The 27,064-nt window shown below is 32.1% G+C and overlaps 2 protein-coding genes across 2 annotated transcripts; one reads left to right on the top strand and one right to left on the bottom strand.

Annotated features, from left to right (window-relative positions):
* Nucleotides 1-687: 687 nt before the first annotated feature.
* Nucleotides 688-4,078, bottom strand: LOC105778930 (uncharacterized). Its single transcript, XM_012602693.2, has 4 exons — nt 3,788-4,078; nt 1,957-2,178; nt 1,714-1,826; nt 688-1,492 (listed from the first exon to the last, which is right to left on the bottom strand). The coding sequence occupies exons 1-4, from the start codon at nt 3,971-3,973 to the stop codon at nt 1,123-1,125; spliced, it is 891 nt and encodes a 296-aa protein (XP_012458147.1). The 5' UTR covers nt 3,974-4,078; the 3' UTR covers nt 688-1,122.
* A 17,297-nt stretch (nt 4,079-21,375) lies between these two features.
* On the top strand, nt 21,376-25,544 carry LOC105778915 (phytosulfokine receptor 2). Its single transcript, XM_012602680.2, has 3 exons — nt 21,376-21,921; nt 22,141-22,237; nt 22,343-25,544. The coding sequence occupies exon 3, from the start codon at nt 22,345-22,347 to the stop codon at nt 25,501-25,503; it is 3,159 nt and encodes a 1,052-aa protein (XP_012458134.1). The 5' UTR covers nt 21,376-21,921; nt 22,141-22,237; nt 22,343-22,344; the 3' UTR covers nt 25,504-25,544.
* Nucleotides 25,545-27,064: the final 1,520 nt, after the last annotated feature.

Genomic DNA, 27,064 nt, shown 5'->3' with positions numbered 1-27,064 from the left:
AATAATGACAACTTTAGGGTTAGGGAAGGATGGTGGCCCCCAGGTGTGTATGGGGGACTATTAGCCATGATCAAAGGATGAAGTTCATAGTTCCCCTGATAAGAGTTAGGGATTTCCTCCATGTGGGTCACCTCGTCCGTCATCTATTAGAGAAAAAGGGAGGGTCTACTTTGAATTTCCTTGCCTTACACTAAAGGTTCCTAAGCTGGCAAGCACTATATGGGACACATGCATTTGCATTATTACCAGGAGCTTGAAGTTTAAATACACAATCATCCATAACAAAATTAAGATCTTAATCTTGATTCATAACCAAGTGTACCATAAAGGTATGAGATTTTGTTAGTTTTTTGGAGACAAAATGTAGTTTAGTCTATTGTAAGAGTGATGTTTCTCAAGAATTCTAATCCAATTTTTGCTTTGTTTTTTTCTATTAATTACTATTGATTCAATTGGCATCTGATAGCTGTATGACATTTATTTTAGGATAAAAGGTAGCCACTATGTCAATCAACTGAACTTGTTGTTGGCTGCAAATTAAGCCCACTTGAAGGAAAGTACTGTACAACATGCAGTAATTTTAATGAGGTAAGCTACCAATTAATGCTTTGCCCAAACAGAGCACCAAGCACTAAAGTGATATAATCTTTTACATGCACTCCTACATGAGTTTTAGATACCGGTATATATTTAAATTTTTTTATGTATTTAGAGAATTTTTTAAAGATCAGACAACATCTAAAATGTAGTTCACAAGGGGATTTTAACAGTTTCATCAGGGAAATTTTATTACAAATTTTTACCTGAAAATTTCCTGCATGTTTCTGTAGCATTCCTTATTTGATAGACGCATGGTATATCCTTTACTGCACCACTATGCCACCCCTGATTCTTAATTTTCTAAAGCATAAGTTTCCCAATTGAAGAGTCCCCATCTTATTCTCCCAATCATACTTTAAGAAGAAAGGGAATCAATGGAAACAGTCAAGAAAAAAGAAAGAAGGTACATATATTTCCATACCCCTTCATTCCAGAAACTTGTACTGACAAGTTCTCAATATGACTTACGAACCTTATTTAGGCACTGCTTTTGGTATTCATTATCCATGAAACAAGATATATTCAGAGTCGGGGAGATGCCTTCATAGGTTCAGACCCCTTACGGTAGTCATATACCCCGACGCCACATTTTCTCCCAACACGACCTGCATCGACATACCGCACAAGAAGAGGGCAAGGGGCATATTTGCTGTCTCCTAGACCAGCATGTAGAACTTTCATTATCGATAAACACACATCGAGTCCAATGAAATCAGCAAGCTCCAAGGGACCGATTGGATGATTTGTTCCTAACTTCATCGCTGTATCAATATCTTCCTTGGTGGCCACCCCAGTATATAGTGTGAAAAATGCTTCATTTATCATTGGCATAAGGATTCGATTCACGATAAAGCCCGAATAGTCCTGGGAGCATATTATCGTCTTATGAAACCTGTGAATTCATGGGCCAGTTAAAATGGCAGTCAAATAATTGGAACAGAGGAGACAATGCTAGCTAGCTAACACATGGATAAGCCAATAGAGCTAGTTAAAAGAAGTTTTAATGGTTTTTTTTGCATGCGTTCTTTAATCAGACATTACCTCTCCGCCAATAGAGCCAATAAAAGAAGTTTTAATGGTTCTTTTTGCATGCGTTCTTTAATCAGACATTACCTCTCCGCCAATGCCTTTGTCGCATGAAATGTTTCATCCGATGTGTCTGCACCTCGAACAATCTCAACCAACTTCATTATTGGAGGAGGATTCATGAAATGCATTCCAATGACCTGCAAAAAAAAAATCACAGGTTTGCTTCAATCTCAACAAAATATGATGTGATTTTGCAGGTGATCGTCAATTATTTCAAAATATCCCAAACATGGCTCCATGTCAAAACAAAGATGCACTGAATATAACCTGGCATGGTCTGCTAGTTGCAGATGCTAATCGAGTAATGGAGATGGAACTTGTATTAGATGCTAAAATGGCTGAACTCTTAGTGATCTTATCGAGTTCGATGAACAACTTTTTCTTCACATCTTCTGATTCTACAATTGCTTCAACAATGAAATCTGCAGATCGGAGCTCGTCTATATTTGAAGTATATTCCAGACGCCTCAAAGCTTCAGTACAAGCAGCCTGCCAAGTGAAATAATGAACTAATGAAAACTAAGGTGTTCTTGATGTTAAGCCTTATCTATGCAATACCTTTTGACATAAAATATGTAACACAAACTTAAATTTTCACTATTTTAGTCAAGAACCTTCAGTGCTATTGTTCATCTAAGATAATACCCCCGATTTGTGTTTCTTCATATATATATATATATAAAACATGTAAACTAAAAGGAAAAAACCATATTGTTTCAACTCATCATTTTTCTTGAAGTACTCATATCCTACACTGGAATTTGAACACATTTTCATACATAGGTATGGGAATATGACCTACTGTTCATCTAAGATAATACCCCCAGTTTGTTTCCCTTCAAATATATAATGGTGATTTTTATGGCAAAGTTCCGACTTTAACACCATGTTGCCAAATAAAGTGCCAATACCAGACCGAAAGCATTTGTTAGCCAGACCTTCTGCAACCATTTCATTTAAACCTCTAACAACTTCAATTAATACCAGTCACAAAGGCAGCCTCTTCCTCTCCAAAATTACACTGAAATGAACCATGTTATACCCCATTGAGCGCCCAGATGGCCAAGTCTCCGAGCGGTACGAACAAATCCTCTAATGGGACTCCTCATGAGAACCCCGGCTCGTAACTTGATTGACAAGTGGACTCACTTAATAACCACCACATCAAGTCTCATCTACCACATCCCATCTGAAATGACACAAGCCACATCAAAGCAACACTCTACTTACTCTACTTAAGCCCATGACACCAGACTACTTGCCCCTGACCTGTCAATAGAAACTTGACACATGGCATCGAGACAGGAGATGGCAAGTATATAAGGCTCCTCCCAACCAACCTCAAACCTGATCCTCTCCTTCCCTACTACTCTCCTACTCCGACCACCCTTGTCCTAAACAGGGTGAATCACTCATCTTCACAGTGGCAAATATTAGGACTAAGTTTTGGAGGGCCTAACTAAAGTTTTCATAAACTTTAGAAGTTTAATAAGATTACTTCATAAAAACTGAGATCTAATTAAAATTTTAAAAATTTTGAGAGATTAATGAGAACTTCAAAAACAAAATTAAAAGGCATAATGAAAATTTCCAGGAATTTTCAAAAAATAGGGGGGCCAAGGCCCCTTGTCCTCCATTAAGGTCCGCCTGTGCATCTTCACCAACTACACATTCTCATATCAACAAACCAAATCAGAAAAATAATAACCATATCATCAAAAAGTTCAACCACTCAAACCTTCCATCAACTACTAGACCTACAAACTTCTCAAAATTCCCAGAAAATCTTCACTCTTTAGCTCCAATCCAAAGTCCAAACATAAGCTCAATCCAAGATCAACCCTTTTTATCTATCTTGCCAACTTTTCAACCTGTTTTAACTCAAACCCAATCTAAGTTTCAATCAGATTAAAAGACTGAAACAAAATTTTAGCACAACAATTTATTCATTTAACTTTTTGATCATCTTTTTTTTCTTTTTCTTTGTGAAGTTATATAACACAAAGCTAAAGGAAACTAGTTCAGCTGCTCATCAACATATGTAAACATATAATATAACTTCAAACCCCATATAAGAAAGATGAAAGATCGAGTTTACCTGTGAGATTTGGCCTTTGGAAACAAAACGTTGAAGGGAAGAAGAGATGGATTTGTTGGCTCTGTAAAGTGCGGTAGGGTCCGTATCGAGGAGCCAAACATGGAGACCATGCATGGCACCCAGCTGAGCTATGCCTGAACCCATTTGCCCACTGCCAACCACCCCCAAATTCTTTGCCTCAGCCATTTTTCGCCGGTGGAGGAACTACCAGAATCTCCTTCAGGGGCCCATTTGGAGACACGTACTAAAAATAACTTGTCCTTATCGTCCTTAGCTCTCTAACAGTCTAACTTCAACAATTAAACTTATCTTTCGACGACCCCAAAAGAAAAAAAAAATTCTCTGAGGGTCTAATTCTGCTCTCAATCTCTGAACTCTTCACATATTTTCAATTTAATATCTATACTTTTAATCTCCTGAAATTAATTCATCTACTACTTTAACTTAATAATTAAAATCCAATTACTAACACTATCATCAAATTTGATTATATAGCATTTTAAAATAGAAAATTGATCACGTGTGACCAAAATACTAAAATTGGAATTGTAAGAATTATGAATCACCAATTGTAAGATTTCTTATTATTGTTATAGAAAAGCAAAGTAAATTTTTATATTTTTTTCTTTACTTGTGACTTTAAATTCTTCGTAAGGAAAAATATTATATAATCTAATTTAACTGAAGTCCTTTAATGTATTCTCAATTAGGCTTCAATTAGTTAATTCAAAGGGTAGGATAAGTAGATTCTTAAAATTAAAAATAAAAAGACTATATTATAAATATGTAACAAGTACAATGACTAAGAGTAGAATTAAACCTTCTCTAACTAATAAAAATCCTTTTAATAGTAAGTACGTCAATCACGGTTATCTGGTCGAAATTTGTAGTATGGTATTTTTTTTAATTATATAATATAATTATTTATGAAAATGACCCAATAAAAAATCTCGTATGAGAATAAAAAGTCTTGTACAAGAATCTCTTGAAATCTACAATGTCCGTCAATGTTGTCAAGCTCACCGGCTGTACCGCCCCATAATGATGGACCAATTTTTTTTTTTAAATCATTTTGTTGGATGTCGCCTCTGTGACAAGCAACAACAGTATGTATTTTTTAAAATATTTGTATTTTTTATAAGTATTCAGGGAGGGAGAAAAGAAAAAAAAATTTAACAGGTGTCGCCGATCTCTCAGGCGACACTAGAGAAATTTTAAAAAAATCAAATTGAAAAAAAAAATTGTCAAATCTTTTTCAATGTTGTCGGGCTGTTTGGCAGCAGCGATGTCAGCAAGTAAAAATGTAATTTTTTTGTGTCGTCATGCTGCCTAGCAGCACCGATATCAGATAGTTAAAAAAGTTAAATTTTTTTTTTGTGTCACTATGTTGTCTGGTGGCACTAAAAGCATATATATACCCCATCGCCGGCGCAAAATTTGTATATATATATATATGGAAGAGAAGAAACATAGGGAGAATTTATTGTGATTAGAAGTAAGGAGAGAAAATGGGAAAATTCAATGTTCCAAACAAGGGCCAAGCAAAAATATTTTTTTTTTAATTTTTCTGTTTTACCAAGAGAATATGTGATAGTTTTAAGGTATATTTGATTTAACAGTGATCCAGCGACATTCAGACACCCACAAATTTTATTTGCATTTTTGGGAGTGTATTATCACCTTAGAAGATGTTGCATTGCAACTCAAACTCCCAGTTAATAGTTATGCGGCCACAGGTTCAAGTATAAATAGGGTTTCCAGTTGACAGTGGTTATTTGGTAACGGGCTTAAGTTGGTTATGTTATCAAAGGAGCCCAGTTTCATGCCACGAGCAAAGGATGTTTTATAAACCCCATATCCAGTTTAATTGTCCAAAACATGTATTAGTGGTTGGGGGGGGGGAAAACTCTTTAGGCGAGGTGCCAATTACGATGGGCAAAAATTGAAACGCGAGTCGATGCCGATTACGAAAGGCTGACGAGTACTCTTGTCTTACTAAAAGCACTTTTATCTCATGGAACTCTTGATGGAGCCAAATCAAGCAAAGTTGAGTATCACAAGATTACTACATTAGCAATTGTGTAATGTGATTAATCAAATTGTAGTGAGTATTATTATCATACAATTTTATCATACAATTTAAAATGATAGTCGAGATTAATAAGATGTCAATACATTATTCATATAACTAAAAGTACGATAAATAAAATGAAATGTTGTTCAATTCACTTCAAAAAGAATGATCGTTGTTAAGCTCCCAAAAATTATCCGTATAAGCACCAATATGGAATAACGATGCTGACAACGTTTTCTTTTAAAAAGTTAACGTAAGTAAATAAATTCTAAATATCTTTGACGTGTACTAAGTGATCAACCTTACTATCATAGTTGAATGTGTCACTTCAACCATGAATGTGGGAAAAAAATTAAAAACTAGAAGGAAAAAAATGAAACGGGGATAAAAAAAATGGAAACAATTAGAAGAAAAAGAATTTTGGGCTTGTAAAAAATACGGAAGAAAAAAGGGGCACTTAGCCGTGACGGTTCGATAAAGAAAAATGAATCCTTGAAAGAGGGGGGGAAAGAAACGAGAAGATTAAAACAAACTGAAAAAAGAAGGAAAGAAAAATAGGATGATTAAAACAAACCGGGGAAAAAGACAGAAAGAAAAAACCAAAAAAAAAAAGGGAAAGGGAAAGGTCGTGACTGATAGGTCATGTTGGTGCAGGATGTCAACCCAATGTCGCCTACCAGCCAATTGCACCCATCTCCACATATTTCTGATATGTCCACAGTTAGTCCTCTATATAAATGCGACTCGAACCCGCCAATTGCACCCTTATCCAGACCTCTAACTATAACAACCTGATAGTCAGGGGTGACGGAAAGTGAGGTTCGAGACTCTATTTCAATGAAACGAACCCGTAAATATTTAATAATATTTACAAGATTAATTTAGCGAATTAAATTTTGGATAGGTAATTTGCTTGAATTAGAAGCTATTATGGTACAATGACTAAATCGTGTTAAAGTTAAAAGTTGAATTATAAATTGAAATAAACTAAAAGGGCTAAAGTAGCAATTATACCATTTAATAAATGGTTGTGTGTAGGTGGCCGGTCATGGGTTAAATGATATGTATGTGTTTATTATATATATGTTATATGTTAAGTTAACTAATAAGAATAATTAAAAATGAAAGCATAATAAAAGAAAAAGAAATGAAAGTGGAAAGGGAGGATTGCATGCAAAATTAGAAAAGAAAGAAAGAAAAGAATAGAGAAACGCATGGCCATAGGGTTTTAAGCATTCAAACTTTAAATTGGTTAGTCAATTTAGTCAATTTTCTTGTAATTTTTACGTTTTTGGAATCCAGATACTTAGAGCTACCCGACCTATGTTGCAATTTTTAATATTGTTCAAGATTGAGTATGTTACTATTGTTAATTAGTTAGAGCTTTAAATATTAAATTGATATATTTTTAAGTTAGAAGTGAAAAATGACTACATAGTAAAGTTAATTATTGATTTTGAGCAATAGGGACTAAATTGAGAAAAATCAAAATTAAGGGTAGAATTGAAAATAGGGAGCTAAATTTAAATTAGAGTGAAATTAGTATAAAAATATAAAGTTAAATGTGGAAAATTAAATTAGTCTCGATTTAGGGACTAAATTGAGGATTAAGCAAAATATGGTGTAACATTTGAAATTTAATGAAAATTAAGTTATGTATTAATTACTCGTAATTATTTTATTCCGTAGTAAACGTCGTTCCAAAATCCTTGAGTAAGAAGGGGAAATACAAGGTCAACGTCGAGTAACTTGAAATATACGGTTTGTGTTTCTATAATCCGAATTAAGTTATAAGCTATTGCATATTACATTGTTATGTATGGTAAGCATTTGAGGTGAGTACTCTTGTACTTTGGGATTAAATTGAATCCATAGTTGATTGGAATGGACTAATTTTGTATATTATGAAATATGTTGCTTATGTGAATATTGAATTGAATATATGTGATAATGTATATATATGAGATTAGGACATTTGATGTATTGAAAAGTGAAATAAAACACTATTAACTGTATCGGGCTAAGTTGGATATAGATGGCATGCCATAGGATAGGAAAAGTTTAAGGATTTCTTCGACCTCGAGTCGATGAGGCATTGGGTGCCAATTTGTTTTGATTTAACTGATGAGACACTAGGTACCAACTTATATAGCGCTGGGCGCAGTTATTACTTCGGATTTATCCGATGAGGCACTGGGTGCCAAACTGGTGTGTTGGTTGGATCCGTGTATCCGTCCGAGTCCAAGTCGTGTTAATAAGGGAATTAAATAATAAATTTATGTGTTTGAAATTGATATGGCAAAGTTGAGAAATGAATATGAAATGAGAAATGAAATATGAAATGATGAAATGAGATGTAAATTTTGAAATGAATTCAAAGATTGATCAAAAAGATGAATCATGTCATTCCATGAGTGGAATTACCAAATGCTATATATATATATATGAAATACCATTGATATGTGCTTGAACATGTGGAATTTAGTGGATGTGAATAAAGAATGAGTAAATTTGTATAATTGATTTGAAACAAATGTGCATAACATTTATTGTTGCATTCTTACATTTTGATTACTCATATCAAGTTAAATTGTTCGGATTATAGAAATATCACTCAGTTATACTCAACGTGCGGTTTTGTTTTCCATGCGCAAGTTAGGTACTTTTCAGCTTACCGTCAACTTAGCATCCAACAATGATCCCTTACTCAAGTGTGGTGGTGTTCTAAATTGTAATGGCATGTACCTAGGAAGTCTTTGGTTGATAATTGGTTTGTTAATGTGATGTTATTTTGATTTAAAGTGAAATGATGGTTACTTGTGTATATATGGTTATAATGGTATGTGTTTAGCTTAAAATTTGGTAACCTAAGGAGTTGAAAGTTAGTTCTATTATGACAAATTTGGTATGAATAGAAGTTTTAAATGGTTGATGATTTGTTGATATATTTGAACATATAAAATGCGGTACCAATGAGGGTACATTGGTTAGGCATATTAGATGATGGTTTTGGTATATTTTGAGCATGTTAAGTTGTGTTTTGGATAGGTTAAATGGTTGATAATTGAGTTGCTTAGTGTCCAAGCAAGTATAATTTGGTAAACTTGAGTTTTAAAGTACATTTAGGTGCACACAACCTGAGACACGATCTGTCACACAGTTGTGTGTCACACACGGGCAACATACACTAGCGTGTGCCCTGAGCGTGTTGAAAAATAATATAGGTGTAGTTTTCACATGAGTTGACACACGGCCGTGTGACCCAAGTTAATAAGTTACACAGGTAGAGACACAGGCTGGGACACGGCCATATGTCCTAACTTCGAAAGTCATACAGTCTGGGGCGTTTCCAACAACCTGGCCACACGGCCATGTGTCCCTTATTTCTAGGTATTTTTGAAATTACCCTAAAACCTTCATAATTGTTCCAAATTAGTCCATGTTTATTTGTAGGCTATTTTTAGAGATATATTGACTCAAATTAAAGCTTGTAAGAGTATTTTTAGTCTGATTTGGAATGAAATAGCAAACCTAAGCTAGATGAAGTAGGTCATTCTACTAATATCATCGAAGGTGGTAGTAGTAGCCAGAGTATGGTTCAATACTCTGATACTAATAATTGGAATAGTCTTGTTATGTAACCAACTTCTAGCTTTCAAGAAAGAATAAATAGTGATAAGAGTATAGACAATGGAAGACCAATTTTAGCATTACATAGCATGATTCATTATTCGATTGTATAAGATATTCATAAGGTAGTATTAGTTTGGCATAACCTTTCCTCTGTATGATATAATGTTAATAGTTAGCCTGCACCGTTGATTATGATGTAATTAAATGTTGTGATTGGTTAGTAATGCCCGTGACCTTAATTTGAGACAGAAAAAGGGGTTAAGGGTGTTATACTAACATTTCCCAACATATAATGTCAGTGTAGGGTGTTATACTAACATTCCCCAACTTATAATGTCAGTGTAGACTTTGCGACTTTGTAGTCTCCTGACATCTTCACGCTATATCATCTTATGCAAATACATAGTCCTCATTGTTCGTAAATTGTTGCGCTACGAACAACTCTTCCAATTCAGAATATGCCATCGATCGGTGAACAGGTATTATGTCTAGGTACTTAGGGAACTCGAATGCAATTACCGCATCGGGGTCTACTTGTGGGCTCCAAGGTCATTTCATATAACCAAGCCACGACTTAGGCGCCTGATAGAAGGGGATATACACCTTCAACCTCCCCCGTGTCTTCATCATCGATATCTTTCAGGATCTCATCCAGATCGAGGTCACTAAATCTTCACAATCATGATGAGAATGATTATTATTGGGCCTTTTTTACCATCTTCATCGATGCCCATCAACTTTCGATGTATCTCTAAATAGGAACTCGAAATAGGGTTGCTATATGCACTTCTACCATAGTGAGGATTTCAGCCTATGTCGATGTCCCTCCCTAACCTAATTTTTCTACCCATCCGATATTAAGATCAAATTCAAACGCGCATTGTTGACTTATTAGAGTGATATTTTCAAAGGGCGCTCTACATCAGCTAACTCCGCAAACTACTCAATTGGTTCAATGTTGACGTTCCCAGTTGAGCGATAAATTGCAATCATAGTGCCCAAGTCATCATCGTCTACAACTTCTATCTCCTCATATTTGCACAGATTTGAGGAAACTAGAAATTTATGGAATAATCTAGACATTCACCTTCTACAATGAAAAGCTCTTTGGGCACTAATATTTTATTTCATTTCTTTGACCTTTACATTCTTATTAAATATCATCCTAACTTTTTGACGAGCTTCAAATGCAGCACCAACTACTGTTTGTAAAATTACTCCCTCGAATTTAACGTATACTAAGAATTGGTTATTCATCTTCGATAAAATCTCTCTTCTCCTACTAAACACAAATCTTTCCTTTTTTTCACTATTTAACATATTAAGAAAACTTAAACAAAAACCAAAATTATTACAGATTTGGCTGGACTGGTGGGGGTATGTATATTGTGTCTAGAACCGGTGCCTCCAGACAGCACAATGACACCAAAAAAAATTTAACTTTTTTAACTACCTGACATCGATGCCACCAGACAGTATGGCGAGACAAAAAAATAACTTTTTTAACTAATCGATACTGGTGCCACCAGACAACACGGTGGCATAAAAAAAATACTTTTTTTACTTGCTGACACCAAAAAAATTCTTGACAATTTTTTTCAATCTAACAAAATAATTTTTTTTAAAATTTATATGGTGCTACCTAATAAGAGATCAACGACATCTATAAAAAAAATCCCTCCCTGAATACTCTTAAAGAAATACGAGTATTTTAAAATATATATTTAATTTAATAGACTTTTCTTAAAATTGGATTAACTACCTATTTATTTTTTTAAAAGGTTATTATTACATTATTGCTAATAGTCTTGCAATTGCACTCCTTGAACCAAAAATGTCTAAGAATAATTGTTTTTTTTTATAATCTATAATTATAATTTTTAAATTTATGATAGACATTTTAATAGTCGAACAAAATGAATTTTTTCGTGGGTGGTATGGAGAATGCCGGTGGTTAGCCTTTAAGTAGCCATCCAAAAAGTATAAGGCAGAAGGTCATCTGTGTGTATTCACAAATGTCTTTTCAATAGCTTCTCAAGTTGTCACGTGCTCAAGTCGAGGTAGAGGTATACAGTTACAAAAACAATAAAACACTTTGGCTTTTCTTAGTTTGGTGGAAAGAAAATTAAAAAGATAGATAATTAAAGGGATAGAAAAATAGAAAGATGAAAATATATTTTTACCGTATATAGGTATGTTTTGTTGGTAGATAAATTTTTTTTAAAAGCAATTTTCTTTCATTCCATTCCTTGATAAAGTTAAAATTGAAATGAAATGAAAAAATTAAAGCATTTGAAAAATGCATAATTTTAAATTAACATACATATTTTTTTTTTATTTTCTCTCCTCTCATAATTTCAATTTGGTATAATTTATTTTTATGCACTAAGATGGATAAATATTGTATTTTAAAAATACTTTTATTAAAAATTATATTACTTTTTAATAATTTTCATTCTTTAAAATAAAAATGACCCCGTATCATGGGTTATAAATTATAATCTCTCTCTTTCGGGCTTTAAGGGTTTGTTGTTCAATTGAAAGTGGTTATTTGGGAATCAAACTCCAAACCCTAAACATTATTTGATAGGCCCTAATAGGCTTGTCCATGGGTCGGGCCACTCAGCCTAGGCTGAATGTCCACTTGAAAAATAAAAGGGTTTAAGTAAAAATATAGGTTCGAAAAGTGGGATTGGGTAAAAAAATAAAGTCCGTTTAGAAAATGAGCCAGGCCTCAAGTAATGTTTTTTTCCCGAGGCCTGATCCGGCCCAAATATACAAAATAAAAAAACTTCAAACAATTTTCTTGCTTTTTTGTTGTTTTTTTTAATTATTTTGTTACTTTTTTTTTTGTTTTTTTCACTGTTTTGCTACAATTTCACAATTATATTGCTACTATTTTGTTATTATTAGTTGGATATTGTATAACTCTTGTTTTTATTGTTAATTTTATTACTATTTTAGAAGCATTTGCTTGTTAAATTGCACATATCTTAGTGTTATTTAAGTATACATATATATTTTATAAATTTATTTTCAATTTGTTGAGAAATATTTATCTTAGTATTTTTAGTATTTTTGATGTATTATATTTTTTGTAAAAAAATTAATACGGGCGGGCTGAGCCCGAATTTTAACATTTTTATCTATGCCAGAGTTGGACAAAATTTTAGGCCTATTTTTCAGGCTGGGTGCAGACCTAGCAAATGAGCCTAAAATTTTGGTTGAACTCGACCCATAAATACCTCTCAAACGATAAATGTATTTATTCATATTTTTAAAAAATAAATAATAATTAATTATAATTAGATCGTGATTATGAATAAACCAATGTTTTTAGTATATGAAATCAGACAACATTGTTTTATGAATAAATATTTATTAAAACAAAATTAGATAAATTATGACCAATTCTTAGGGAACTTTGGTTCGTCGAATATTAGATCATAATTTATAATAGGATTACTGAAATGTAAGATTATCTTATTTGATTCATTTGATTGAAATGTAAGATTCGGTATTTGAATGACGGAATGTAAGGTTATCTAAGAGTAAATTTTACTATATTATTCTTGTTATAAAATATAAACTTATTAATCAAATAATTAAGTCAGTTAGTTACTGGGAGGATGCTAAACAACTCAACAAATATGAAACCTAATTACTTTAATAAAATATTGTAAATGTTTATATTTAAATTATAAAATTAAAAGAAACATATAAAATAATTAAATAGAAAGCACTAATTTTATTTAAAAATTACGATAAGAGTAACTTTTAAATTTTATTTTATAGTTAAATTATTTTTAATTTAGTTTTATAAAATTAAAAGTTTACATCTAAGTCAATGACTAAATCGAATATCATTTAAATTTTGGAGGGTTAAAAAGAATTTCAAACTTTGAATTAAGGGCTAAATTTAATTTTTATTTTAAATTTTGGGGTCAAAATTATATTCTTAAATTTTATAGGGATTAAAATAAATTATTTTATTTTGATTTAAATTAATTTTGATGAAAAAATATTATATTGTTTTGGGTCTAATTGAGATTTCCTTTTTAACTAATGGTCGTTTTTAGCCTGTCATATTTCCAAGTTCAGTTGCGGTTCAGGCCTAAAGCCGAATCCAGTCAGGAAAGAGTCAAAGGTCATGGTCTAGTGGGCCGAAAGTGCACGGCTCGAAGCCCAGTTCCGGCTTAAGCCGAATTTCAAAAATAATTCAGTATAGTCCAAGTTCAATTTTGAGCCCAACACTGGAGGCCCATTTTTGTTTACGATTTTTTAATATCACTAATATAAAGTCCACACATTTCTAGGTGTAATACGAGCATAAACATAGGTTCAACCAATTATAATATCAAATCAATCGATAAAAAGTATAACAGATAAAATTCACGTATGAAATACATATAAGGTGGGACTAAAGATCCACACAAACACAATTGTATATAGTGAAACTCGAACCTAGGTACTTAATACCCAGACCTCAACCTATAATTTATATTTTAAAAAATACCAATTTTATCTTTAAAATGTTAAAGAATTTGGGTTCTAGCTACCAAACAAATTTAAACTAACAAAGGGTTTATACTTTGTTAAAAATATATTTTTAATACATGTTGGATACTGATAAGACACGTTACATTTTTAAGTAAAGAATAATAGTTCGAACTTAAAAAAAATTTTCTTTATTCCAGCTATCATATACGGGTTTCATCGTGAAGATCAAAAAAATTTGGGTTCTTTAGAGTCCTAAAATGTGGATTCAAAATTAGAAAGAGAGAAAAGGGAAAGGATTTTTTTTTTTTGGGGGGAAAAATGGAGGAAAAATAGAATATTTTAGGCTTTTATAAACGGAGAAAATGGTGAATTTGCAAAAGGGTATATCTGTTTTTTAGACTTTCTTTTCTAAGGGATTCCACTTTTTGAAATAATAATATCAGTCCCTCGTAGTTTTAATTTTATTCATATTTCGAAATTTTGATTTTAAATTTGCAACTTAGGACCTCTGTGTTTTACTTTATTTTTAAAGGGTTTTCGCTTTTTTTAATTGTCCACTCAATCCCTCTGTTTCTGTATTCATTAAAATTTTGAAATTTTACTTTTAAATCATTTAATTAACACTTTAATTTTTATTTTGATTCGTTAAAGTGTTATTATTATTTCTTTGACTTTTGTGTAGTGTATGTATAGTGGTAATTGATTAATTTACATGAAATGGGTTAGATAGATACAACATGCTTAAAGGTTTACTTTTGTGCATGAGTTGGTAATTAATGGCTAGGTTAAATGTGTTTTAACTTTTTTCTATGCTAATCCATGTTACTTTTATTAATTGGCATGTAAACTGATTCTTTTTTTCTGATATGAAAGAAGGCAACATACGACTTTTAGATCAAATAACTCTTACATGTGATGCCCAAGTTTATCTTCTAACAACAATTTCCTAACAAGAAAACTAGGAAACTAAAAAATAATAAGTCCAATATCACCAATCGAGCCTGAATTAGCAAACCAATTTGCTACCATATTACTCTCTCTCGGAACAAACTAGAATTTAACTTCTTATAACTGTATACTAACCTCATTAATCCTTCATACAAGGGCCATTGAAGGAGTATCCACAGAACTTTCCAGTATCATCTCAACAGTATCCATGCAGTCACTTTCAACAATAACCTTACTATAATTCCTTAATCGAGTCACTTTTAGTTCACTTAAAATAACCCATAACTCGGATGAAAATGACCTAATTGTAAATGGGCTTACCTTGTTAAAATTTAATGATTAACTTTAATATGTTAAGTTAGTTTTAATGTGCGAATTAATTTAAGTAATCTATTTGAGATTGTAAATTTTGATTTCTCAAGCTTTTAATATAATAATATTTAAAGTATATTTTATTATCAAATCTTTTAGTATTTAAATATTTTTCAAAAACTTACAAATTACTTAAAACATGTTTTAAATGAGTTCCGTACTCAACTAAATGTTTTTGAATCATTTCTATAGTGTTTTTTAGTCTTGTAATAGCTATAAATGGATACTCTTATGAGAGGCATCAATACACCATTGGTGAGTATCGAGACCTGAATACTAGAAACACTTTCTCAGCTTGAAATTAATACATGCAATGGCTCTAACTCATCCAACAACCCCAAACAATTAGATTTCGTTCCCTTGATATAAATACAAGTTAAAGACACATCGAGACACAATAAAAACACATCTGAGCATCAAAAACAAGAGAATCAAAACAAGTTTTTCATAATCTCCATTCTCTTGTAATTAGTCTCGAAGTTCTTATTTGTAAAATTTGTTATCATTATTATTTTCATTCTTTAGTGAGCCAAAATCTTGTAAACACCCATCTTTCTAGAGGGTTCTAGTCGAGTAACAAAATATTTTTCTCCCTTTCTATTTTATTTTAGAAAAGTTTGTAGAGGTTTTCAAAATCCTAGTTCACCCCCTGTTAGTAATTTCGGGCATAATAAATATTAATATTAATTAGCTGATTTATAAACACTGTAAATAAATTGATGAATTTAGTACATTATGAAGTCATTAATTTAATATAATTAAGTGTTAAAAGACCTTAGTAAAATGTCATAAGTTAAGATTGTACTATTTAGAATAGATGTGCTAATCCTTCCCTTCACATAACCATGCTCTTAAACCTAGACTTGGTCAAGATTTAGAGTTTATTCTTTTATGCTTTCCTTAGGTTTTGTCTAGGCTAATTGTAAAATGAGTAGATTCATAGGTGACTAATCACATATGGCCTAAAACTGATAAATTGTAATGATCAAATTTTTAGAAGTTCGATTTTAGACTATATTTATTAAATTAAGTTGTTTCGAGAAATTAAACCGAAAAATTTTTACGAATGAGTAAGATGGTAAATCATAATTAGATTTAGATATTAATCGAACTAACTATTTGAACATCCCTAATATGCTTTTTATAAACTTATTATAATACCCCATTTATTTGTAATTAACTTTTTAAGTTAAGATAAATTAGTAAAGTTGGTCTAAACATTAATATAATTTTGAAAATTGACCTACATAATCCCTGAAAATTACTATAAATGCTAGAATATTTTCCACTTAACAGCCAAGAATCAACACATTGAAATTAAAAATCAAATGTCAACCACATAAAAAGCAAAAAAAAAAAAAAACCATCAAATGGCTATCATTGCTATGCTTGTCGTGGGTAATGCCATCAATGAAGGATAAAAAAGAAAAAGTTCTCTCTTTTTTTTCTTTCATGCTTATGCAAGAAGCTTAATTATGAGTCATTTTTTTCTAAAGGTTTCAAAGAGCTGCCAAAGTAGCATTATGGGGCATCTCTCTTTTCACCATTTTTACCATTCTTTAATTTTTGCTATAAAGTTGACAAAATATTTTGACCTTAGCCCGTAAATCATATACATACCTTCCTTAACCAAAACTCCAAAACCTGATTTTTTTTATAACTTTTATCACCAATCAAATCTCATATTCAAATATGTGTTAAAACGTATTATTCTCTTATTTAATATTCAAATCAATTTCGGATTTGATTTTCAAGCAACCCTTAACCTTATTCTTTATAAAAAAAAATGATGGCCACAAAACTCTTACTTTTCCTTTGATGAAACTAATCCAAATTCAAGATTAGGTAAAATTGATACATGTTTCTTAGTGATATTGTTCCCCTTGGAATTTTGTGCCTTGGAATCTTGTTGTAATTAAACTAGTTTACATAATTTAACCGTGTTTGGCAAATAAATAGTTACTATTATTGGTGGGATTTTTGTTGAAATTTAGTTGGTTCTTTTATTAGCTTTATTGAGCAAAAAAAAAAAAAAAAAATCCAAGCATTTCTTGCTTTAGCTAGCTCTACCTACCATGAGTAAGGTCATATGTTGTCTGAATCGCAACTGTTCACGACAACCTATGAACACATTTCCACCCATCAATCTTTATGTCTGTCGGATCAATTATTAGGTTTTTTTTTTTTGGTAGATTTTCATTATCCATCTTTACAGTGTTCTTTTTTGAATTATCTTTTTGTTTGTTTTTCAAATTCTAGTGTTTTAGGCATCTCGTGGACCAACGTTATATTATATATATGAATTGAAGCAAAATGTTGCATTATAAAAAAGAAATTTGTTGCTTCGTTCTTCATGATCACTGTTTCAATTCCCTAAAGTGAAAAAAAAAATTGATTCAGTTGCACATGCAGGTAACAGTTATGGAAGAAGAAAACAACAAGTGGGGGATATAAAATTGGTGCATGAAATGAATGAATACAGTATGGTTTTGATGATAGAGTTGGTAGCTTGGCGATGATGGTGGGTGAAAATAGTTGAGGCCATCGGTTCTCTGAGTTCCATGATGGAACCACAATGGTAGTACCACCCCTCCTAATTACACCTCTTCTCTCCACCTACACCTACATTTGCAACTACGTTATTTGTCTATACTCAAATGCGTCGTTTTTGTTAGAATAATTAGTATAAATTTAAATTAGAAATTAAAAAAAATTAGTGATAACTCTTATACTTTATTTCTAAAATAAGCGAAAATTTTTATAATAAATCATGCGAATGGCTAAACATTATTGATTGAATTAGCTTATTGTTATTTCATATACTAAAACATGTGTAAAAATAATATTCCTACAAAACGTGGCATAAATGTTTTATTGAGTTAGTATCACAAGTTAACTAGACACCAATTTAATTATAAAATTACTAAAATACCTCCTCGTTACAAATTAAATCATATTATTATGAGTGTTTTTATCTTATATATAATAATAAATTAATTATAACGAGATTTAAACTCAAACTTTATACATGAAAAATAACTAACTTTGGTAATCAAATTATCAAATAATTTTATGTGAATTTTAATAAATATATTTATTAAATATTTTTTAGGTGTGACATAAACCTAACTTGAGTTAAATGTTTGAATATTTGAAATTTGATTTATTCGATAATTTGAATTTTTAGCTTAGTATTACTAGAATCGAATTTGAACTTTTTTCAAATCGATTTAAATATACGTCGCGTTACACTCTAAAATAATTTTATAAAATATTTATCGATTAAAAAAATACTCATCAATAAACTCTAAAATTAGAAATACATCATTCAATTAAACCAAAGTTAATAAGGAAGAAGAAATTGAAGGATGAGTGAGGTTTTCTTTATAAAGGATGCTAAAAGGTGAGTAGGGATTTTTCTCTAATAATTGGGTGAGTGGGCTTTTATTTATTTATTGTATTCTAGTTTTTATATTTTAAATGTGGAAGTATGTATCAAGAAAAAAAATAAAAGTTTAAAAGCCATTTTTTATTTATCGGTACATTCTAATTAAATCTTTAGCATAACAAAAAATAGTCAAAATTTTTATATTTTTAATATTATTGAAGCACTGCTTGGTGCACCATGTTCCGATCGTTGTGATTGGAATTGGCCGAAACAAGCCAAAGGGATCAATACGGATTGAAACTGAACCAACTATCGTGATTAATAGCATACATAATTGTCCAATGTTGACCTAACCCAAAATATGTGCCTTAAAATTTGTCAAACTTGTCCGTGTTTTGTAAATTATTAATTCGAGCTTCTTTAGGACCGCCTACTTTTTAATTTATTTAGAAAATATATATTATTTTATTTGATATTCAATAATTTTTTTATATATACTGGAAATTTTCACATGCGTATGCATGTAGAAATAACGTATTTAGCACACAATAAAAAATGAAACGTATGGTTCAAAACTAATTAATGATAAAATATGAAATATGTACGATATTAAAATAAAAATAAAATTATAAGTAAAATAAAATTTAAACACACACAAAAATATTAATTAAAAATACTAAATGAATACAATTATTTATCATGATGTTGTCATCAGTGCTATGTTGGTTTCATACAATTGATGGGGTAATAAAATGTATAAAAAAATTAACATAAATATTCTATCAAGACATCAATTAAAATGTTGTCATCAAACTTAGACTACACCTAGAGCAGTGAACACCCTTAAATATCAAGATATCACATTGAGTTCGAACTTAGATAAATATTCTAATCCTTAAATAAATCTAACTAATATTTATTATTTTAGATAGAAATATTGAAGTTTTATTTTTTTTAAAAAGTTGCATGTAGGTCAAATCAAATACGTAAAAGTGAAACACAAAATTTTCCCCAATAAATTAAAAAATGTTGAAAGAAAAATAAATGAAATTGTTGAAAAAAATAAAGGAAGAGAAAGAAAAAAAAAAAAAAGAGGTAGGTTTGGTGAGCTTCACATGAGAAAGTTGACCATACAAAAAGGAAAGGAAAGCTTGAGCAATATCTTCTTCAAATTTTCAGGATTTTATTTAATTAAATAATGACTTTTCATTGAATAGATTCACTTAACTTATTTACTTAATCACGGCATCTGCTCTGCCAGCCACCCCGTGACGTCCGCCTTCCGCCGCTCTTTTTTTCCACCGGCTATACCCGGTCAACATTTTTCTCTTTCTTTCCCTCTTTTGCTTCCTTCTCGTCTTTATTATACTACACTCCTCACCCACGTGCTTATCACTCTCCTACTTATTTCATTTTTAGTAGAAAATAAATAAAACTCGATGATTAATTAATTTATTATTTGATAATCACCTTTCGATTTTCAAATAAAGATTAGTAATTTATTTTAAAATTATGCTAACCAATAAACATATTATAGTAATTAGAAAATATAATATGACAACTTATAAAGAAAAAAATATTTTTTAAAGAAAAATCGGTTCAACTATTAAAATTTTAACGTCACAAACGTGACAAGTACTTCATTTTTACATGGATAATTTTTTATAAAATTTTTATGAAGTAAATGTGAACTGCAAGTTTGGCTACTGCATTAATACCATTAAAATTAGAGCTAAAGTGACCCCAAAAATCATTAAATTGTATGGAAGGTTCTATATTATTATTTTTAGATTTAGCCTTTTATTATATTTAATTATTTCTAGCCATTTATTTTTCAAATGTATATTTTCAATCTTGAGATAATTTTTTTCCTGTTTTTAAAGTACAAAAATTTATCTAATAAATTATGTTCAATTATTTAAAAAATAGTCTTAAGATTAAAAATAAAATTTGGATAAAATTTTAAAATACAAAATTATAATAAAAAATCTAGAAAAGAACCCATAATAACCAACTGTATATCGAATTTGACCGAAAGAATAAAGCTTCGGCACCTTATTAATTTTTCATTTTATCTACATCTTCAACGTGAATACAATCATACAAGTTTCTAAAATGAAAAACATGATAAAAAAAGTTTCTGTAAAAGTACAATAAATAATAATAATTTAATATCTATGTGGTCCAGATAAAATGTATTGTAATAGTCGAATGAATTTTAATTTGATTCACATCGATATTATTGTCGATATAAAAATATTGATTCGATATTATTGTAATAAAAGCACATTATACTCTTAATTTGATTAATAAAAATAATTTAAACTAAACTAAATTTTAAAAATTATATATAATGGGACTATAAGCAGTGCGGTTTACGCGCTGGAAACAAAAAGTGGGGGAAGCATCTAGGTTGAAGGTCCAAGTTAGACCGCACCCACAAAAACTGTCCAACCTCATCATCATTATTATTTTTATTATTAATAATATTTTCGAGACAAGCGAAAAGATTAAGAAACAGACAAATGTAGGTATTGACAATCAGGAAAAAAAAACATTTTTAAAAATAAAAATAAAAATTCACATTTATTAATTTTTTTGGGGTTTCAAAAGTCAGCCCTGATGTCTTCACATTTCAAATCACTCTCCCAAGTGTACCTTTGTTGCTTCTTTGTTTTTGTTTGTCCAATAAAATACAGATTCTCTCTCTCTAAGCAAACAAATTAAAGAACTTTCCTTTTTCTTTTTTTTTTCATGTTTTTTTGATTTGAAATGTCTTCTCTCTTAAGATTCTGTCCTATTCTTTTGCTTTGAAAATCAAAGGGGGGGTTTTTGAAATTAGAGTTTGTAAGTATGACCCCTTTTGTAGAAAAAATGAAGTTGGATTGGTCAGTGTTGAATTATTAATTTCTTCTTTTCTGAGTGTTGGGTTCTTGGGAAACTATTGCTTCAACAACAAGTGAAGCTATACAAAAGAGTCATAGCATATATATTAGATTCGTAGCAAGTTTTAGGACCCTTTTTCTTTATTGCTGTTTTTTTTTTTTTTTTGTGTTGGGATCTGATTTTTTCCTCTTCTTTTCAGTTTAAAAGATTCAATCTTGGGTACTATTTAAGTTACTGATTTACTTGGAAGTTGATTCTCAGAAGTGGGTTTTCACATCTCTCTCATTTATCCTCTAAAAAGGTGTTGCCTTTGTTCAACAATTTAAGCTTCTGGTAAGTGTTTATTGCTTTGTTTACAAGTTATTTGTTTTCTGTAGTAAACAGTGTATTTCGAGATGTGAGTAAAGTTGCTTCATTTAGGAGTTTTCCTTTTCCTTTTTTTATTTTCCCCTTTCTGTAAGAAGGTAGTCTTTTAATGGATACTATTTCATGTGTGAACTTAAATTCAGGATTTCTTGATCTATGGTCTTGGGATTTGATTTTTTTTTGCAGGTGGGGATTGTTAATTGTAGATTCCAATATATATTTTTCACTGTTAGCTTCATTTCCCAGTTACCAAGTTGAAACTTTTCTTTTGGAATGTGAGCAAGTAAGTTACTCTATCTGAGTTATATGAAAAAAGCGATGAACATTGTAAATTATGCTTGAATGACTTTGTTAATTTAAGATTTTTTTCCCTTTTTTTTTTTTACAGAAATGTTGGTGATGGGGTTTATTCCAATGGCTTTCCTTAATTGGGTATTCTTGGCTCTTTCTATTTGTTCTTCGCTGAGCCTTGAAACCGTAGGCCAACCCTGTGATCCAAATGATTTGTTGGCATTGGAAGAATTTGCTGGGAACCTCACTGAAGGGTCCATTATCACTTCATGGTCTAATGTATCTAATTGCTGCCAATGGGATGGTGTTGTTTGTGGGAGTAAGAGCAATAATGTCTCAGTTTCTAATAAAGTTACCAGCTTGATTCTACCTAAAAGGGGCCTCAAAGGGAAAATTTCAATTTCTTTGACCAAATTAGATCAGCTGAAAAAGCTTGATCTTTCTTGTAATCACCTGATGGGTGTTTTGCCTTTAGAGCTTTCAAATTTGAAGCAGCTTGTGTTTCTTGATTTGAGCTACAACTTGCTCTCAGGACCTGTTTCTAAACCAGTTTCCGGTTTGACATCGATTCAATGGCTGAATATTTCAAGCAATTTGTTCAAGGGGGAGCTTTCCGAGTTTGGACGGTTTCCGGATGTTGCTGTGTTCAACTTGAGCAACAATTCCTTTACCGGTCAAGTCAGTTCTCAAATTTGCAGCTACTCGAAACAGATTCAGGTTCTTGATTTGTCAATGAATCACTTGGTAGGGAGTCTTGAAGGCCTAAGCAATTGCAGTGTATCTCTACACCAGTTGCATTTGGACTATAATTCGCTATCAGGCGATCTACCTGACTCTTTGTACTCGATGTCGTCGTTGGAGCGGTTCTCGATCTTGGGGAACAATTTCTCTGGACAATTGAGCAACAAATTGAGTAAGCTCTCAAGCCTTAAATACTTGGTTATTTCTGGAAACCACTTTTCTGGTAGAATTCCTGATGTTTTTGGGAATCTTGCACAACTGGAGCTGTTTTGTGCACACTCAAATTTCTTTTCGGGTCCATTGCCATCGTCCTTGTCACTCTGCTCAAAGCTTCGTGTTCTTGATCTCCGGAACAATTCATTAAGTGGTCCTCTTGATCTCAATTTCACTGGAATGCCTAATCTTTCTGCACTCGATCTTGCTACTAACCATTTATCTGGTTCCCTTCCTGCTTCGCTGTCCGATTGTAAAGAGCTGCAAGTTTTGAGTCTGGCGAAGAATGAATTTGGTGGCCGAATCCCCAAGAGCTTTGCCAATCTCAGATCACTTGTGTTTCTCTCACTGTCGAATAATAGTTTTGTTGATTTATCCGGGGCTCTATCTGTGCTTCAGCAATGCAAAAACCTTACAATTCTTATCCTCACGAAGAATTTGTATGGAGATGAAATTCCCAGAAATGTGAGTGGGTTCGAGAGCTTAACAGTCTTAGCACTCGGAAATTGTGCTCTGAAAGGCCAAATACCTGATTGGTTGTCCGGTTGCAAGAAGCTCGAAGTTTTAGACCTGTCATGGAATCACTTAAATGGCAGTATCCCGACTTGGATTGGTCAGATGGAGAGTTTGTTTTACTTGGACTTCTCAAATAACTCTCTCACCGGAGAAATCCCGAAGAGCTTGACACAGCTAAAGAGCCTCATTTCTTCCAATTCCAGCTTAGCCACGTTCTCGTCTTCTGCTGGGATCCCCCTGTACGTAAAGCGAAATCAAAGTTCTAGTGGACTTCAATACAACCAGCTTTCAAGCTTTCCCCCTTCATTATACTTGAGCAATAATCGATTGAATGGGACAATTTTTCCTGAAATTGGGCTATTGAAGCAGCTCCATGTCTTGGATTTAAGCCGGAATAACATCACTGGTGTCATCCCTGCTTCCATTTCCGACATGAAGAACTTGGAAATTTTGGATTTGTCGTACAATGAATTGCATGGGTCAATTCCGCTGTCATTTGCCGAGCTCACATTTTTGTCAAAATTTAGTGTGGCATATAATCACTTGCAGGGTGTGATTCCAACTGGCGGACAATTTTATAGCTTTTCCAGCTCAAGCTTTGAGGGGAACCCTGGACTTTGTGGGAAAATCGTATCTCCTTGTCATGTTATGGACGGTATGCTCAAACCAGCTATTCCGTCTGGCTCAAACAATAAATTCGGTCGAAGCAGCATTCTTGGAATAACGATCAGTATAGGAGTTGGGATAGTTTTGCTTCTTGCTATTGTTCTTCTTCGCATGTCAAAAAGGGATGTGGGCAGTACAGTTGACAATTTGGATGAGGAACTCAGCAGGTCACACCGGTTATCTGAAGCTCTCGGTTCATCGAAATTGGTTCTCTTCCAAAGTTCAAACTGCAAGGAGCTCACGGTTACAGACTTGTTAAAATCTACCAACAATTTCAACCAAGCAAACATAATTGGTTGTGGTGGCTTCGGACTGGTTTACAAAGCCTACCTTCCAGATGGTACAAACGCCGCGGTCAAGAGACTTTCCGGTGATTGTGGTCAGATGGAACGTGAATTCCGTGCTGAAGTTGAAGCTCTTTCGAGAGCTCAGCACAAGAACCTTGTTTCTCTTCAAGGTTATTGTAAGCACGGTAATGACAGATTATTGATTTACTCTTATATGGAGAATGGAAGCTTGGATTATTGGTTGCATGAGAGTGTTGATGGGTCGTCAGTTCTCAAATGGGACGTGAGACTCAAGATAGCTCAAGGAGCAGCTCGTGGGTTGGCGTATTTGCACAAGGTTTGCGAACCACACATAGTTCATAGAGACGTAAAATCTAGCAACATACTTTTGGATGAAAAATTCGAAGCACATTTAGCAGATTTTGGTCTCTCGAGGCTACTTCGCCCGTACGATACCCATGTCACAACAGACTTGGTCGGAACATTGGGTTATATTCCTCCAGAGTACAGCCAGACACTAACCGCAACCTGCAGAGGAGATGTTTACAGTTTCGGGGTCGTTCTTCTCGAGCTTCTTACTGGTAGAAGACCCGTGGAAGTATGCAAAGGAAAAAATTGCCGGGATTTGGTGTCGTGGGTGTTCCAAATGAAATTCGAGAAACGAGAGTCCGAGATTATAGATTCATCACTATGGGACAAGGAACTAGAAAAGCAGCTGTTAGACATGCTTGAAATCGCCTGCAGATGTTTAGACCAGGATCCAAGGCGAAGACCCTTAATCGATGAAGTTGTTTCATGGCTGAATAGTATTGGAAACGAGGTAGTTCGACAATGAACATCCATCAATTTGAAAGATCTTAGCTGGGAGGGTATACCTGTAAAGCAGACACCGTCAAAGTTTCGATAAGTTCCGAAGGATTACTGACCGAATCACTTAGAACAAAGCATTGCACATGGTGTACTAACGTTTGAGAGTTTGTATGCTTAGGCTCTTTAAGCCATTTTCTTCTGTCTGAAATAAGCAAATTATAGAATATCTAATTACCAGTGTTAGAAAAAAATTTTGCTGTCCAGTTTTGATTCTCCTGTCTGAAATTCAGGTTTAATAATAGAAAAATTTATAATTAAGGACAAATAGGGTGAAACATTTTCAAACACATCTTTTAAGATGATGTTGATATTTCAAGACACCCTTAAAAACAGCAATGCAAACCTTTTATCTTTGGGGTTCAAAACAGGTAAGCTATAGAGACATGTTCAGTGGCATTAAGTCAAAAGAGTGGTTGCCAAAATTAACTGTAACTCAACATTTATTACATTCCCACATTTTGATTCAACAATTATTTCAAGTTATTTAATGACATGGTTTGTAAGACTACATGGTTTTCCTATAGCAATATCTAGCTGCTTTTTTTTTTAAATATTAATCTTATTATACGTTATTATCATATCTGTTCTTTATTATATAATACATAAAATTATTCATAACTCCTCCTTAACCTTTAAGTAGAAAGATAATATGTTTTAACGTACTCAGTCGAGCTAAGATTTAAGACGTGTTTTTTAGACTATTGTATGGTCACTTTTGTTGTGTCCTAAACCAATCAATTAATAGCTGTCATTGTACTCATTTCAACACTTGCTTTGGGGGGTTTTATAGTGGGAAATCTTTTTCCAATTTTTTAATTGAAAATTGACATTAGCTTTGGACCCCTCCTGTTTTTTTGTTTTTTTTAGTGTTAATGATTGTTTAAGAGACAATGGAGATGTCTTATTCACAAAAAATGTAAATGTTCCAATGATCCCTATGACATTAAACAATAGGAAATTGAATGTCTATATGGTATAGATGGTGGTAGGTCAATTTGGTCCTATTTTTGGTCATTTCTTTCTTGGCAAAGTCTAGTTTTTGGAAAATATTTCCATTTATCTTGCTTTTAGTCTACAAATTAGGTCATCTTCCATACAAATTTCAAATACCAAGAGTCATGTTTTTAATATGGAAGTTTATTTTATTTTAAATAATTTAAAAGTTTATAGCAAATGTGAATTAACTTTTTTATTCGAATTATTCTGGATTTTTTTTTGAGTCTTTGTATTATGTATAAGTTGTGGCTTTAATACCTACCGGGAGTGTAACTAGGAGGTAAAATTATACTTTGGCACCTACCCTAAAAATGATAAAAAAAAATTGATTTAATCCTTTAAAAATTATAAATATATAGGTTATTAAAATGGTGAAATAGTATTTTACTATTGTAAAAATCATAATTTAATTTCGGCCCCCTTACAAAAATTTCTGCCTTCGCCCCCTGGTACCTGCCGTTAATGATTATTATTATAAGTTATTATCATATCTGCTTTTTGTGATACAATGCTTAGAACTATCCATAGTC

This window comes from Gossypium raimondii, chromosome 1 (assembly GCF_025698545.1).
Source record: "Gossypium raimondii isolate GPD5lz chromosome 1, ASM2569854v1, whole genome shotgun sequence".
In the NCBI taxonomy this organism is placed as follows: domain Eukaryota; kingdom Viridiplantae; phylum Streptophyta; class Magnoliopsida; order Malvales; family Malvaceae; genus Gossypium; species Gossypium raimondii.
The sequence above is the reverse complement of the archived record's forward strand: the minus strand, read 5'-3'. Positions and strand labels throughout refer to the sequence as shown.